The sequence below is a fragment of the Miniopterus schreibersii genome (assembly GCF_964146895.1).
Source record: "Miniopterus schreibersii genome assembly, chromosome: 2".
NCBI classification, from domain to species: Eukaryota; Metazoa; Chordata; class Mammalia; order Chiroptera; family Miniopteridae; genus Miniopterus; species Miniopterus schreibersii.
The window spans coordinates 104,125,150-104,140,786 of NC_138102.1; the positions used below are offsets into that span (position 1 = coordinate 104,125,150).

The 15,637-nt window shown below is 49.9% G+C and overlaps 1 protein-coding gene across 8 annotated transcripts in view; it reads right to left on the reverse strand.

Annotated features, from left to right (window-relative positions):
* Positions 1-15,637, reverse strand: part of CACNA1C (calcium voltage-gated channel subunit alpha1 C) — a 590,073-nt gene that overhangs the window by 75,320 nt on the left and 499,116 nt on the right. For 4 of the 8 annotated variants that reach the window (XM_081130589.1, XM_081130585.1, XM_081130583.1 and 1 more), the window contains 11 exons: positions 15,048-15,177; positions 13,779-13,838; positions 13,578-13,637; positions 9,158-9,264; positions 6,873-6,960; positions 6,265-6,372; positions 5,819-5,871; positions 5,362-5,508; positions 3,752-3,953; positions 2,046-2,204; positions 1,318-1,428 (listed from right to left, as the gene is read on the reverse strand). In XM_081130589.1, the coding sequence (XP_080986715.1) occupies positions 1,318-1,428; positions 2,046-2,204; positions 3,752-3,953; positions 5,362-5,508; positions 5,819-5,871; positions 6,265-6,372; positions 6,873-6,960; positions 9,158-9,264; positions 13,578-13,637; positions 13,779-13,838; positions 15,048-15,177 (1,225 nt within the window). The remainder of the gene's footprint in view (positions 1-1,317; positions 1,429-2,045; positions 2,205-3,751; positions 3,954-5,361; positions 5,509-5,818; positions 5,872-6,264; positions 6,373-6,872; positions 6,961-9,157; positions 9,265-13,577; positions 13,638-13,778; positions 13,839-15,047; positions 15,178-15,637) is intronic. The other 4 variants (XM_081130588.1, XM_081130587.1, XM_081130586.1 and 1 more) reach the window with 1 other exon arrangement.

Here is a 15,637-nt window from a genome sequence, read left to right on the forward strand (position 1 = left end):
TCTGAACTTCACTTCCCTCTTCCCTAATATGGGGGTGCTAAGACCTATCTTATAAGGGCATTTGGAGGATTACATGCAGTGAGGTATGTATAGCACATGGTGGGTTATTATGAAATATTAGTTGGATATTAACTCAAAGAAGATGATGGATAGCTTGTCAATAAACATGGATCTAAGAGCCAAGGAGCACCTCAGCCCCAATTAGTCCTGGAACAGTAGAAGTTTGAATAAGAATGGAATATATGGCTAGGGACTCCTTTGTTTGGCCTTCTGTTGATCTGTGTTGCATCTGGGGAAATGAACAAAGGAGGGGAAGAGAAGATTCAGAAAGCCAGAGAGATTTTTTCAAGTTAGTTATGGAACAGTTCTCTTAGAACCAACTCTTTCCTTCTCATCGCTCTCCAACAGGTGTGGTAGCCAGGGAAGCTGCTGAGTTACTACTATACAACCTCCCTCAGAAGTAGCTGCCCACGTTGGGAATCCCACGGCAGTGGATGCCAGTGATTCTGTCCTGTCCTCAAGGGTGAAAGACTGAAGGGGTGGAACATTTTTTGCTGCTCAAACTAGGCTGTTCCTCCTTTATCCAAAACAATGGGGTGGAGTTGGTTAAAGAGGGCACAGATAATCCAAGGTGGCAGGTAATCCAGCCTTCCCTACCCTGCCGCATTCATCCAAGGGTTCTACTTTTGTCTCCCAAACTTTTTTTGAGGAGTTGCTTACAAGAAGCAAAGCACAGACATTTGCAGGTAACTGCCCTTCCTATACTGGAACGTGTAAGAAAGCAATGATGTAGCCTCTGAGGTGGGGAACAGGAGCCTCCATGGACTAGAACACTGAGCCCTGAGCTAATGCAGCCCTGGCTGAGTTCTTTACAATGAGGTTGGTCTGTGTGGCTGATGAAATGAGAGGAGGGGAGAACAGAGGCTTGAGTGGATCTGGAGGGCTGGGCCTGGAGAGGTTTGGTTTGCCAGTCTGAGGGCATAATTTCTTCTAGATTATGTACTGGGGGGAAGGGACCAGAGACAAAATGGGGAATGGCAGAAGAGAAAGTATCATCTGCCTCCCCTAGAGGGAAAGGCTCAGCTCAGGGAGGAAACTATCCTGTACATCACAGCCATGGTCCAGACCATGATCTGAGATTCCACTTCAAAGGCTTGACCTGGTCCAAACTCAGCAGGGTTAGGAGTTGGAACATTGATCTATCATCAGAGAAGATATGGTCCTTCACTGACTACCTCTGCCCCTCACTCCCTTTTTGATACTGGCACTCTATCCATCTGGTGCCTGCACCCCAGATGCCTTTTTTCAGAGGCTTACCTTGGGTTTAAAGGCAATAAGCTTCAGAATCATCTCCACAGTGAAGAGGCCGGTGAAGAGCATGTTGAGGATGTTCATGGCGATTTTAAACAGGCAGCTCTGACCGTAGTGCTGAGAGGAGGGAAGAACTGTGAAAATGAGGCAGGGATATCCCTAACCCTCACCACCCTCATTTCAACAGAGATCTTCCTTGAACCAATCCTGGAAGTCCATCCACTTCTCTTGTGAGCAATCAAGTGGATTCAAGAAATCTTATAAGTTCTTCCCTTTTCTGCCATCTCTGAAAACAGAGGTCGGCAGAGGTCTACGTCCCTGCTTTGACTGGTTATGACAACTGTATGGAGAATCCTGGTACTCAAAGGAGTGCTAGCATGGGTGGACCTCCCTGAAGACAGGTGGGTGTAGAACCAGCCTCCACACGACATGCCTTACTGACAATAAGGGACACTTGGAGCTCACCCCTGTTCTCCATTTCCTCCACTCTGTCCACTTTCTCAGCCTGGGGGCCTACGGGTTCTGTCCTAAATCCCAGAGAGGCACTCATCCTTCAGAGAGAACACTTGTCTCTCTCCACCTGGGAGAAGGGACAGCTTGTCTGGTCCTTCGACCTCCTTTGGCCATCAGGAAGGTGAAAAACCAGAGATGCTGGTGCAGCCCTTTTACACTCCATTTCTTTCCACAGCACTCCCCCCACGCGAGCATCGTGGGCCCCTGGTCCCCGGACTCACCTGCATGGCCAAGCAGATGGTGTTGAGCAGGATGAGTACGAACATCAGGTACTCGAAGTAGGTGGAGTTGACCACATACCACACTTTGTACTGGTGCTGGTTCTTGGGTATGTACCTCCGCAGGGGCCGGGCCTTCAGGGCGTATTCCACACACTGTCGCTGGAGGGAGGCAGTTGGGGGGCGGGAATGGGGGCAGAGCGTGGTTAGTTACCTGGATGATGTGTGTAGGCTGCCAAAGGAGGGTGGGATGTTGATGAAACTATACACTTGGGGGTAGGGTTCTCCGGGAGTCAGAGCATGATCTATTGCTCTAGCTCATTTACAGGTTTAAGGTATTATTGGAACATTTTTTTTTAAATTTTTCTCTCACTCTTTGATCAAGGAGAGAATCTCCTCTAGTTAATCTGATCAGGCTTAGCTGAGGAGGAGTATCTCCTTTTTTCAGCTGTAATGCCTGGTGCACTGCTGACACGTAGTTGGCATTTTATTTCCTTTGCCACAGACTCTCCTTGGGGTACTTCTCTCCTCAATTTTTCTTTCCTGTCGTAAATCAGTCTTTCTTATTTACCACTGTTCACAGATCAGAAGACACAGGCCATGGATGGGTGACGAGATCTTGGGTTAACCAGATTCCTGGGTCTCCAGCACAGAACCAGTTCATTTCTCAGCACTGTGCCCAGATGTCCAAGTCTGGGACCAGGGAGTCACTGCACCTCTCCTCTTACCCTCTGCCTCCACATCCAGTCTCAAAGCCTGATCTGCCTTATTTCCTCCTACTCTCCATCTCCACTACTGTTAAACTGGTAGTAGATGAGGGTCTAAACACCTTTCATCTACACTTTCCTACTGGTCTCCTTCTTTCCTGTCTACTTCCAACCCAAAGTCCATACAGCAGCCAGAATGATGAGTCTAAACTTAAGATGTTAACATCAAAATCTGTGAGGGGTCCAGCTGGCCTAATGGGTAGAGCTGAGCGTCTTGTGCCATGTTCCTTTCCATAGACCTGAAGTTGCTCACAGATAGGGGTGTATTTCCCACAGACTCTTCCCCTGGGGGAACCCAGCTGGGGACCTGACCTTGGTGACTACACACTACAGCCCACCCTAACAGCTTCATTCCTCATCAGTGGAGTTGCTGAGGCTAACAGAACAAGTCAAGGCTAACAGAACAAGTCAAGGTAGTGGGATTACCACAGCACTCCTACTTAATTAAGCCTCTTTTCTGCCCCACCTCATCCACAGGCCTCCGGGTTTTACTTGAGAAACCATTTAATAGTGGTTTTCTAAGGCCATGCTCTTCCCCGCCCCCAAACTCTCCCTCTCTCATTGTTCTAGGTCGTTTCCTCTTTATCAATAGGGCTAACCCTCATGGGCACTTTCTAACTCATGGGCTTCTAGATAGGGCATGAGGTTTTTCCCCCAGAATCTATCATTGTCTCCTTAAGTAGATACTTAACGAACAGTTGTTGGCTGAATGAATGCATTTGGGAGATCTGGGATGAGCATTTCCTTTGCTCAGGCTCCTCCAGAAGACTGAGAGCCCTATTCTCATTTAGAGGAGCACACAGATGATCTCATTATCCACATGGATCTCTCTCCTGACCACAGCCTCTCTTCCGGGTGGGACACAGGCTGCCAATTACTGGCACTCCTCATGTGGCCCTGCTTCCCCTCACCACCTCGCTTCTTTCCTTTCTAGGAAGCTACCTGGTTTTTGTCCAGCTCACAGTTCTTGTACTCCTGCTCTCCCTGTTCCTGGAAGGTGACGATGACGAAACCCACGAAGATGTTCATCATGAAGAAGGCAATGATGATGATGTAGATGATGAAGAAGATGGAGATCTCCACGCGGTAGTTGTAGATGGGGCCCTTGTCTTCCGTGTGGGAGTCGATGGAGCGGTACAGCAGCCTGGAGGAGGAGACAGGCCCCACAGAGGGAACTGAAGAGGCAGTGTCACCTCTGTGGAATGATGGCACTGCTGCTCCTAGGGGCCCCTGGGCTCAGGGGTGCTGGAAACAGCTCTAGGCTGGGAGTCAGAAGATCTGGGTTCAAGTCCCAACTGTGCCACTTATTGGCTTTGTGACCTTGAGCAAACCAATTAACCTCTTTGAGCCTCAGATTCTTTATCTGTAAAATGGAGACAATAATTCTGACTTTCCTACCTGACAAAGTAGTTGATTAATGTATATAAAGTTGTTTTGAAACTGTCAAAAATTATTTTAATGTAACATGAATCATGGACATTGATTTCAAATACTGGAAATATTGGTAAATATTGAAAAAGCTTTGCAAACTGACAGACTCAGGATGTTACAGTGAACATAAAATAAATCTATCAGAGATCAAATATCCATTTAGATAAAAAGAGTAGATAACAAAGGACGCCACTTATTCAGATTATTGGCAATGGTTTGGATTTACACTTAGGTAGTCTACATGTGGATGCCACCCATCAAGGCCTGGGCTCTGTGTCCATCATTGCTTGTTCCTCCTCATGGACAGGGACTGCCTCCTCCCCTTCCTTTCTTACCAGGCACAGTACTTGGTTATCCTCTAGATATTATCTATATTTTTACCATATAATAATGGTGACTCTTATCTAAGACCATGTGCTATTGTTAACTTAAAAGTCTGTAGAACTTTCTGACTTTTAGATGATAATTTCACTGGAATACAAAAGTAGGGGAGCAGGCGTCTGTACAAAGACGTATGGAGCACCTGATGGACAGGCTGCCTGGTACAGGTGGTACTGTGTAAAGGCTGACCAGCTGGTGGTCTAGGCATGAAAACACTGCCTCTTCAGAAAAGTTTGGACCCAGGCTTCCGTCCCTTTCTTACTTTCCACTGTAGATATAGACATGGCTTTCTCTAAGGAGGCTGGGTAGAGTCTAGGAAAACAGAGACATCTCTGCCATCTTCACCCACACTGAGTGCACGTTGGAAGCAATGACCTTGGATCCTGTGGTGATCCACGGGCCCACACTGGAGAACCCTCCCCACACCCTGCTCCCGATGCCATGAGGGTAACCACAGACCCCTATCCCTGGGGCTCACTTTGAGGTTGGGAAAGGGAAGCTCATTTTTGGTTGGAGTTTCTGAAAGGTTGACATCTCTAGAAAAAGAAGAGTCTATGTCTCAGCAGTGATGATGGACTACAGATTTTTCTAGAAACACAGCTACACGTCCTGGGGAGGACTCGGGTAAGTGTGACCTCTGGGAAGGAGTATGGGACAGTAGTAAAACTTGGGGACTGTGTGTGCGGACAGTGTCTTGGTCTCTGATATCAGGGTGGATAGACTCTGATCTGCATACTCACTCTGGCCACCCCTCAAAGGTGGAGACCGTGAAGAGAGCCATCATGGCTGCCAGGACATTGTCAAAGTCAAACTTGCTGTTCTCCCAGCTGCGGGGCTGTATGATGGGGTGGTCAACCTCCCCGTCCTTGTATGTGATGTAGTTACCCCTAAGAAAGAGAGGAAGGAGTTAATTCTGGGGGTCTCCCACCTCTTTTCACACATGGTCCACCAATGACTCTTGGCATGCTGGGTGGGATGGGACTAGTTAGGCTTAAACCCCACAGTTCTAGCACTGGGAGGAGCTTCAGTGGGGAGAACCTGGTACATGTTATGCCCATCGAACCAGATTATCCCTGGGTAAAAGTCCAGCTGCCACTGCCATCTGAAGGAGAATGGGCCGTCCCTCCTCTCACACGAAGTCACCAACCTCCCTGAGTTAACCAGCCTTGGCTCTGGCTGCCGCCAGCCTGTACTCACTTGCATTCTGCCTCGGTCTGCTTGGAGCTGTCTGAACAGGTGTAGAGCTTTCCCTGGAAGGCAGAAGAACAGAGGGATTGGAGATGTTCGTTAATCAATGACTCAATCAAAAATGATCATCTCTATACCCTAGCACTGTGCTAGGGGGGTTGGGACAAGAAGTGCAGGGACAGCAGAACCCAGGTGGAGAAGACCTGAGTCACAGATGAAAAGCAGTCAGAGCCATGGGAACCACTGGGGTTCAGAAAGAGAGCACTCCGCTCATGAGTGTTGAACACTGCAGGAGGTCTCGTGGGGCAGAGAAGTGGAGCTGGGCTTGGAGGGATGATCAGGGTGGGAGGAAATCAGGCCACCGTCTTCTTTTTACTGTATCTGTCAGGGCCCCTTCCCAGGAAGGCTGACAGGAGGAGAAGGAAGAGCCAGGATAACCCGAGCCAAGACTTTACCTTGAAGAGCTGGACCCCGATGCAGGCGAACATGAACTGAAGCAGTGTGGTGACAATCACGATGTTGCCAATGGTCCGGATGGCGACAAACACACACTGGACCACATGCTGCAGTGAGAGAAGGTGGGCAGGCGATGTGATATCAGGAAATGCCTGCAGCCAAGCACAGGCCTCTCCGAGGGGGCAGCATGGGCAGCCCTGTTGCCACAGTGGGGAACTCAGACTAAAAGAGGAAAGCCTCTTCTCAAGGGGCACACAGGATGGAGCCCAGTGGAACACAAAGGCCCCACTGGGCTCTAGGCCATCACAGGGACAAAGCCCCACGAACTTCCCATTTCCTAGGGTAGGAATATAGGAGCCTCATCCCCATCAGGGCACTGGGTTTGTGTGTGGGTCTCTTTTATGCTGAAGTTTTGTTTAGCTCAGATTCTGAGTGGCTGCCTGCCACTGTTCGTGAAGTAGGACTAGAGAAGCAGGCAGGAGAGACAGGCTCTAGCAGGGCAGCCACACGACCTGACCACTACCTCCTCCCGCAGCCCACCCTCACCTCACTTAGTTTCCCAGTCCACAGGCTGGCTGATGCCTCCGTTCAGGCCCACCCCTATCACCTTTAGTCCCTTGGCTCTGTTGATGGCTCTCAGGGGCCTGAGTACTCGCAGAACTCGCAAGATCTTTACGACGTTGATTGCACTGGACCTGGGAGAGAGAAGCAGGGCAGGGAGTGAGCTTCTTCTGTTTTTGGCAAAGCAGCAAAAAATGGGGTAAGGGGTGTCCTGGCAGGTAACCCCAGAAAACCTGTGAAAATGTAAAGGGGGCTTTCTCATCCTGGGACCTTCTCTACTCCCAGCTCCCACCCCATGAGGACCAGAGGCTCGCCTGCCACCAGGACTTTCCTGTGGGTGATTAAATAATATGCAAAGTAACCAGGAGTCACTAGCAGTATCATGTGCTACTCGGGGGGCCTTTAGAGCCATCAAAACACAGCTTGGGCTGCTCGGACTTGAGTTGAAACTCATCTCTGCCACATACGAGCCAAGTCACCGAGGAGCAATTTCCTAACCTTTCTGAGTCTTTGTTCCCTCACTTGTTAGATTGAATAGTAATCACTGCATGAGGTGGTTGCAAGGACTAAGTAAGGTGTGAGTCGTCTAGCAGTGTGCTGGGCACTACTGTGAACTGAATAAGTGGTAGCTTTATTGTTAGGTCTGAGTAAGACATCACTGAACTTGAAGAAATACTACTAAAATGGAGGCACTTCAGGCCTGCGGCAGGAGGTGGAGTGTGGGCAGTAGATACCTCGGTGCTCATCTCTAAACATGTGTCCTACGTGGCTGCCCAGACTTATACATAAAACGCCTGGTTCATAGCAGTCAGGACTTGGAGGAATGAATTCTACACAACAGGTCCTACACACCTAGGAAGCCAGGGCCACAGAAAGACTTTGGGGACCCTCGGGCCACTGTTGTTCCCTAGTGGAAAGGAGGCCCTAGGGTGTGAGCCCCCACTGAGCCCCTAAGCAGGAGGGGCTATCCCCCGGCCCAGGTGGTCTTGTTCACCACGCTAGCTGGGTGAGCAACTCTGCAGTATATCCTGACCCTCACACGCTAACTATCTCACTGAGATCATCTTCTCTAGCTTTCAGAGAGCCTTATACCCACCCATCTGGGCACCTAAAAAATGTATGACATACCAGCAAGTGCTAGTTTCATTCTTTAGGTGGTCAGGATGGCGTGTTCAGGAGGGAGCTGGCAGAAAGACCTGATTTCCCTGGCTCATGGCTCTTTCATTCCAAAGGATTCAAAGGACATTCCTATCTATCTGGGTACCTCAGGGAGGGAGTTGGTTTGCACTGAATTGCAATGGAAGGGATTTAAAGGTCAGATGGGAAAAGCACAGACTAAAGGGAGGAGCTCTTGGTTCAAGGTTAAACAACGATTTGGTGGTAGTGCTGGGGTTAGAATTCAGACCTGCAGGCTCACAGGCAGATGGCTGTGGGTCAGATAACTGATGATCACTCCTCCATGCTTTGTAGGCTGACCTTGAAAATATCTTGGGAGGGGAGCCTCAGGGTCATTTTCTTTGCCACTGGTGAGACCTTGGGCGTCTCATAATGTCCTGAACCTGTTTTGCTGTCTAGAAACTGGTGATAACAGCACTCACCTGCCTACCCCGTAGGCTTTGCATGAGGACTATGGAAGAATGTGTATGTGGAAGTGCCTGGAAGTTAAAGTGCAGTGTTAGCTCTATTAGCTGATAAAACATGGAGAAACTTGGAATCGGATTCTTTCAAACCTGAGCAAGTTTGCAACCTTGGTCGTACAATCACCTGGAGAGCTTTAAAAAATCTTAAAGCCCTGGCTATACCCAAGACCAGTTAAATAAAAACTCTGGGGCAAGTGTCTTTTGAAGTTACTTAGGTGATTCCATTGTGTAGCCAAGATTGAGACTAATTCTCTCTCTTTCCCTCCCTCCCTCACCAGGTGCTTTGACTGGAAAGAGAGGTCAGGGGAAGGGCCGGAGGATGGACCGGAGATCAGGGCAATGGCAGGTCCTTGGAGCTGAGGGCACCCAAGGGCACTGGGTACATGGTGGAGGGGGCAGGGAGGCCCTGGAGACCTTTTTCTCATCATAACTGGGCCTGGTCCTGCTTGCCATGGAAAGATCCAGACATTTAAACCTATTCCTGCTGGATCAACATACCCTACGTGTCACACCACTGAAGGCACGACATGGGCACAAGAAATCAAAGCTACCATGTTGTACAGTCAGAGGCCCCACACATTCACATCATAGGTCCACAGGTGGGGTGCAGAAAGGCCCTCCGAGTCTTTATGTCCTGTCTGACACCCATTCCTGGTTGTATGCCCCATGGTGGCTGAGGGACCCTACTCACTGGATGCCAAAGGAGATGAGGGACACGCTGACCACTAGCAGGTCCAAGATGTTGAAGTAGTTCCGGCAAAAGGAGCCCTTGTGCAAGAAAGCCCCATAAGCAGTCATCTGCAGGGAGGCACAGAGAAACACGGGTGTGAGTGGTGCCTGCCCAAGCTCCAGAGACCCCTCCCACCACCCTGCCCTCCCACAACACCCTGCTGAAGAGCAGTGAGGCGACAGAGGGTGGGGCAGGCAGGACTGAAGGAGATACAGTGCCAAGAAAAGGGTTCTGCAACCGTTTATACAACTGCCAAAGAATCCCCAGCTCAGGATCTATCAGTGTCTCCTTCCACATACAGCCAACACCAGACTCTTCAATCCTATATTTGAAGCCCTTTCAAATCAGACCTCCAACCCTTCCCACTTTAACTGTTCCTCATGGCATGGCCATGGCTCCAGCCCCGAGGGGCCCTTGCTGACCCTGTGCTGACCCGGTTTCCCAACCTCCTCTCCAAATTCCACTGACCTCAGGGCCAGCGTAGGACACTAGGTGTTGGGGGAGGGGGGGCATGCCCAGTAGGATCACAACCGTCCTGGTTTCCTGGGACTTTCCCAGTTCAGTTCTGAAAGTCTGGGTCCCAGGCAGCTGCTCAGTATCAGGCAAACGGGACAGGTGGTCCTCTATTGCCCAGTGAGCAGTTCTACCAGTAACTCTGGCAATTAGCCTCCCTCCACTTCCTAGCCTCAAGCAGTGTTTCTAATCTGTGCCAAGTGTCCTAAACTCGGATCTACTGTCTTGCTTCTAGACCACATGTGCTTTCAGGGCCAGAGCTGTGTGTTCAGAGGGGCTGTGCGGTGCTGTGTTAAAGAGCACAGCTCGGCAGCCAGGCCATCTGAGTTTGAATCCCAACCCTATTGTATTTTATTTGTGTGGCCTGGGCAAGTTACTTAATGATTCTGTGTTTCAGTTTCCTCATCTGAGAAATGGGGGGGGGGGGGGCTGATAATACTCCCCTATAGAGTTATAGCTCCAGTTGAGTTATTACGTGTAAACCACTTAGAACAACATCCTGCTGATAGTGCCGTGCATGTGTTGGGGTCAGATAACTTGGATTTGAATTCTGGATTCCTTCTGCACAACAGAAGTTCAGTTTTCCTCATTGATAAAGTGGGCACATGATTCCCTGCCTCTCTGAGGCACACATCACACACCGAAAACCATGTGAGAGCCCTTGGAAACCAAAAGGGGACACGTGGAATGATGAGTATTATCATCAGCTGTTATTACCTCCCTCGGAGCTTGGTATAAAGCCACTGCAGGTGCTCAGCAAATAGCCTTTCCAATTTTGTTGAACTGAATTAAGGGCAATGGATTTCCAGGTTAAGGGCTGTGAAAAGCCATGGGCCACAAAGCATCAGCCAAAGGGAAGCTTTGGGAGCTGATGGCTGGTCACCGGGGTCCAGTTCATGTGTTTGGATCAGAGCATGCCCAGGGCAGCATGTCTGCAGAGCAATTCAAGCACAGGGGAAACTGGCAAAAATAGCTCTTGCAACCTAATTCTTTCCATTTATCTCTTGCCGCAGGGGGTCACAGGGGACTCAGGCACCTGTGTCCTACAATAGTTCCTAGAAGTGGGCAGATTATATAAAAAGTTGCAGGGGAATATAGTTGGAGATTTCTCCCGAAGGCCTGACCTGTCTCTCAGTGAAGACCCCAGAGAGCAGACTTGGGTGGCTCTCATGGTTCATGTTAACCAAAGTGCTTCTGTGCCCGCTGAAGGCTGAGAGCCCTCCCTAACCATCCCACCCTTCACCTCAGAGAAGGTATCGGGGTCTGCTCCCACCTTGGATATTGTTAGGATGCTGCTGAGCTCCAATAGAGCCATCTGCATTCAGGGGAAAGCATTCCCCCATTGGGTGGATTACTGGGGCTCAGAGAGCCAACTTCTGTGCTTTGATTTGGGCTCCCATTTTGTCAGGGGAATGTATGTGTGTGTGTGTGTGTGTGTGTGTAGGGGGGCACATGGCCAGGCAGGGCCAGAGGAGGACTGGTTGTAAAAGAAAGGTCAAGGGGATGCCAAAAATTCGAGCATTTACTTGAAAATTACCGGTGGCATTCAGGGCATCAAGAAAGGCCAGGCTCAGGCCCCCAGTGCAAAGTCCTTCCTGTACTGTTTTGCTGACTGCTGCCCATCCAGTGCCTGCTTCCTGAAAGTCCTAAGCCCTCACCTAGGAAAAGCCCCTGCTTGGCATTTTCAGCCCGAGGAGTTAAAAGCAGTGGGATACAGGACCACTGACTCTGACCTGGAAGGGCAGGAAGGCCCCTCTGTCCAGACAGGGTGACCACCACTTCAGTTGTTCAGGAGGAAGTAGTTCCAGTTATTAAATGCATCTTATCTTTTGTAATTTCTGCTCATTGGTCCTGGTTCCAGCTCCTCCCTCCTCTATGTGACAGGCCTCTGCATCATTCAAGCCAACCGTTGTGTCCTACAAGCCTTTTCTTTTTAAGGCCAAACATCCCCAGGTCTTCCATCTGCTCCTGGGACTAAATGCCCCTCTCTTCTGAGAGTCTGTGCTGTGGCCGAATGCTAGGCCTTCAGGCCAGGCAGAGGGTCCAGGTGGGAAGGAGGCGCAGGGAAGTGCACTGGGGTTGGCATTAAATTTAGAAGCACATTGGAATACAGTGGAAGAGGCAGGGGGGGAAGGGAGGGCAGGGTCTTGCCACGACAATGCTCGTATAGAGAGCTTTCTCTTCTGCCTATATGGCAATGCTTAAGGAACAATAGCACCATTGAAACCCACAGGGAAGCACTGTGTGGAGGGTGTTGAGAGCTGGGCTGCAGAGCTTTTCTTGTCATAGGAAAGGATTGTGGTGTTCGTGTGCCTCCCTGAGTCTGAAGACTGAAAAAATCAGCTCCTCCTGGAAGGGGCTCTTCGGCACCATCTCTGAATGCACCAGGCCCCCCTGGGCCCCCTCTCCCCACCCCAGGAACCAGACCTGGCCAGATCTGCTCTGCTGAGCAGAGAGAAAACCTGAGAAACACTCCCGTTAGCTGGAACCAGGGGCAGAAACTGGGGTCTGGACAACAACAAAAAGGCACACGAAACTGCCCCACCCCAATTGTAACTGGGAATGGCATAGACATCCTGTGCATGAGAGGCCTGGGTCAGGACCTGGGAGATCCACCAGGGAAAGAAGGGCCTGGGGTTGGCCGTGGCACAGGGTCAGGCGTGGACACTGGTTTGCATCAGCTACCTGAAGGGTGAAAAGGGACCCTGGCCCCTTGGGAGGAGCATCCCAGAAGAGTGTCCCAGGAAGACGCTAAGCGGAAACATGTGCTCTGGAGCCTCTGACCCTTCTGTTGGGGGCTGTTTGGGATCAGGGTAAAGTCCACGCCCTCGCTCTAAGAGGAGGCGAATGCTGAAATGCACTTTTCCTGGGTCTCAGAACTCACATCCTACATCTCACATGAACTGGCACGGTGATGCATTGCTTAGAGGCTCGAAGTATACTGGAAGAACTTAGGAATCATAATAAAATAAGTATAAGTAATCTATTAGTTATGTATTAATATAAATAAGAAGAAACTACTTGGAAAAAGCCCCCTCATCCCGGAGGCAGGCTCTGTGATTCAGGGCCAGGCCCTGTAGCACTTCTGTAGCCGAGCTGCCTGCACCTGGGCTGCCAGCGGCTCACCCGCCCGGCCTGTGCGTCCTCAAGTCTGGGCCCTGGGCCTGGAGGACCCAGCTTCTTTCAGCACTTGGCTCTCACCCCCTGTCCTTAGCTTTCCAGCATAATTCTCCCTCCTCCATGTTCAGGGCAAGGGGCATTGCAACAAAGCTTTTTAGCAGGTAACCGAGAGTACAGAAGTAATCTGAAGTTGTCTATCAGAAGCTCTCAGTGGGGAGACTGGCCCTAAATCTTGTGTTATACCCATGTCCACTGCAAGCACTGAGGAAGGTGTTGGCAATGGGCAACAAAGGGGGTAACCAAAGTGACTCTGTCCTGGCCTCTGAGCTTTTCCGTCTTTGGAGTTTGTGTGGCATCTCCTCTGCGCAGGAGAGTTCCAAGCAGGGCCAGTCATCACGTGCCCAGAGATGGTGTGGGCAGGAGTGTGTGGGTGTGTGGGGGCATGTTTGGGAGTGTGTGGGCATGTGTGGGAGCACTGCTGACTGGCACAGGGCCAGACCTGGTGGCAGGACAGCACCAGCAGTGACACTGGTAGCCAAATGCTAAGCGGAGAGGAGGCAGGTGCAGGGCTGGGGGTGGGTTTCTTCTGGCTTCTGAGCCTGAGCAGTGCATTAGCACAATGCCAGGGGCACTAATTCTTCTGATTTCAGACTTGAGAGTAAAAGACAGAGAATGAGAGAAACAAGAGAAAAAAGAGGCAGATAGGGCAGATAAAGAGACAGAGAATGCATTTCTCAGATTGCATTACCTTAAGGATAATTTCTAATGTAAAGATACTAGTGAAGACATAGTCTGCATTGCCTAGGATCTGAAAAATAAGCACAATTGGATTAGTGGCTCAGAGAGGGAACCGGACAGCAACAGGAACACGTGTGTTAGGGACAGAGAGCGGCAGAGAGCTAGTGCCAGGAGGAGGACAGGAGGAGCAGGGGGGAGGGGTGGGCTTTACCTTCAGAGCAATTTCAATGGTGAAAATGGTAGTAAAAACAATATCAAAATAAAACAGAATCTGCAAAACAAAGAGAAACACAGTGGGAATGGGGAGGGAAAGGAGAAAGCAGGTCTGGAGGAGAGGTCAGTCAGTGGCTGTTCACCAGAAAGGGAATCATGCTCCAAAACTACGATACACGCCATGTGAGCATTTCCACGTGGAGACAAATTAGGAGACGAGGTGGCACATACACAGCACTGGACCCTGGAGTGGGCTGGCCTCAGGCAGCTTTGTGGCTCTGGATGACATCCCCAGATATTTGAGGGGAGCTTCCGGGGCAGGCTTTGACTGGTCCTGAGTCTGTACAGCATCTGGTTTGATGCTTTTCTCATTAATCCAATACTTACAAACTCAAGTCAGACCACTGAGATAAAGACTTGTCAAAAGGATAGAGAGTGGGGTTTGTTTGCTCTTGCAGGAAGATGCAAGTGCTTAAGTGACACTTGTATGACTCAGCCAGCTTTCCAGGTTGGTGGAAATCTACGCTGGGGTTGTGTCCTTTGGGGCACAGGAGGGTGCATTCTCTGGTTGAGGCCCACCCAGGCTGGGACAGGCTGCGTGGTTTCATGTTTTATTATATCTCAGTGGATGGGAGCTAGGGCCAATTCCCTTCTCAGTAAAAATGCTCTGGGCCAAGTGGAACCATCAAGTGGTTTGCACAGCTATGGCTTTAGATTGGTAGGCTCCTCTCTTCATGCCCACCTGGTTGGGATATGTTTTGAGGCTTTGAGATACAGCAATTCTTATTCTAGACTTTAATGTTGTTCACTGGAGCCTTGGGTGGGCCTCCAAGTTTAGTTTTCTACTGCACAGAAGGTCACCAAAGCGCTCTTTTATATAAGGTCAGCCTTATCATTGGCACCTATCTGCCAGTGCTCCCATCTCTCTAATGATTAGACCTGGTCAGGGTATCCTGGGAGCAAGCCAGGATTCGTGGTTACTCTTTTACTAAGTTTACAGGAAACCAGAGAGTCCTGCGGAACATCCGCAGGGCAATGACAGTCCCGACCTTTGCCAATCAGGCCAGCCTGAGGTATTTGGGTACATGTTCTCTTACTTGTGGCTCTTAGATGGTTTCTACCAAAGCCTTAATCTCTTAAAGAACTGTTTATTTGACTATGAGATTTGGAATTGGGCTCCTGATTGAGGAATGAGGTCAGCAACAGAAACTGTGGGCCCAGTCACATTCCGGGAGGAGGGGGTGCAGGGAACAAAAGGGATGCGTACATGGTTCCTGAAGGAGGTGTGCTGGACGGGGTCCTCAGCAGCCAGGGAAATGCTGCTGAGCAGGATGAAGAAGAGGATCAGATTGGTGAAGATCGAGTCATTGACAATGCGGTGGCACTGGAGGCGAAATCTGCAGGGGAGAAGAAGGGAGAGAGAGAATCATGTCAGAAAGGCAAGGAACACAGCTCCCTGGGTCTCAGGAGCCCCAGATCCTCTCTTCAGCGCACAGAAGGTCAATTTGGAGGGTGGATGCTTCAGCCTAAAGTCTTACTGCTACTAGATAATGACAGCCACAACCCTGCCCCCACCATGAGGCATGTCTGCACAGAACTTTGCCATTCTAAAGCCCTTTTGCTGACAGCAGACTTTTGACATTTTAGAAAGTTACATCTGAGACCTTTGCAAATTTCTAAATTTTCAAATACTGTTGTGACATTAACAACTTGGCTTTTGTTGGGGGACTTCTTTTCCTCATCATTAAAAAAACCCACTTTGAGATCTACTTCATATTTTTACGTACTGGGAACAACAGAGCCACCCAGAGACGTGGCTGCTGAGAGGATGGCTGAACCTACACTCTGCTGAGGCAA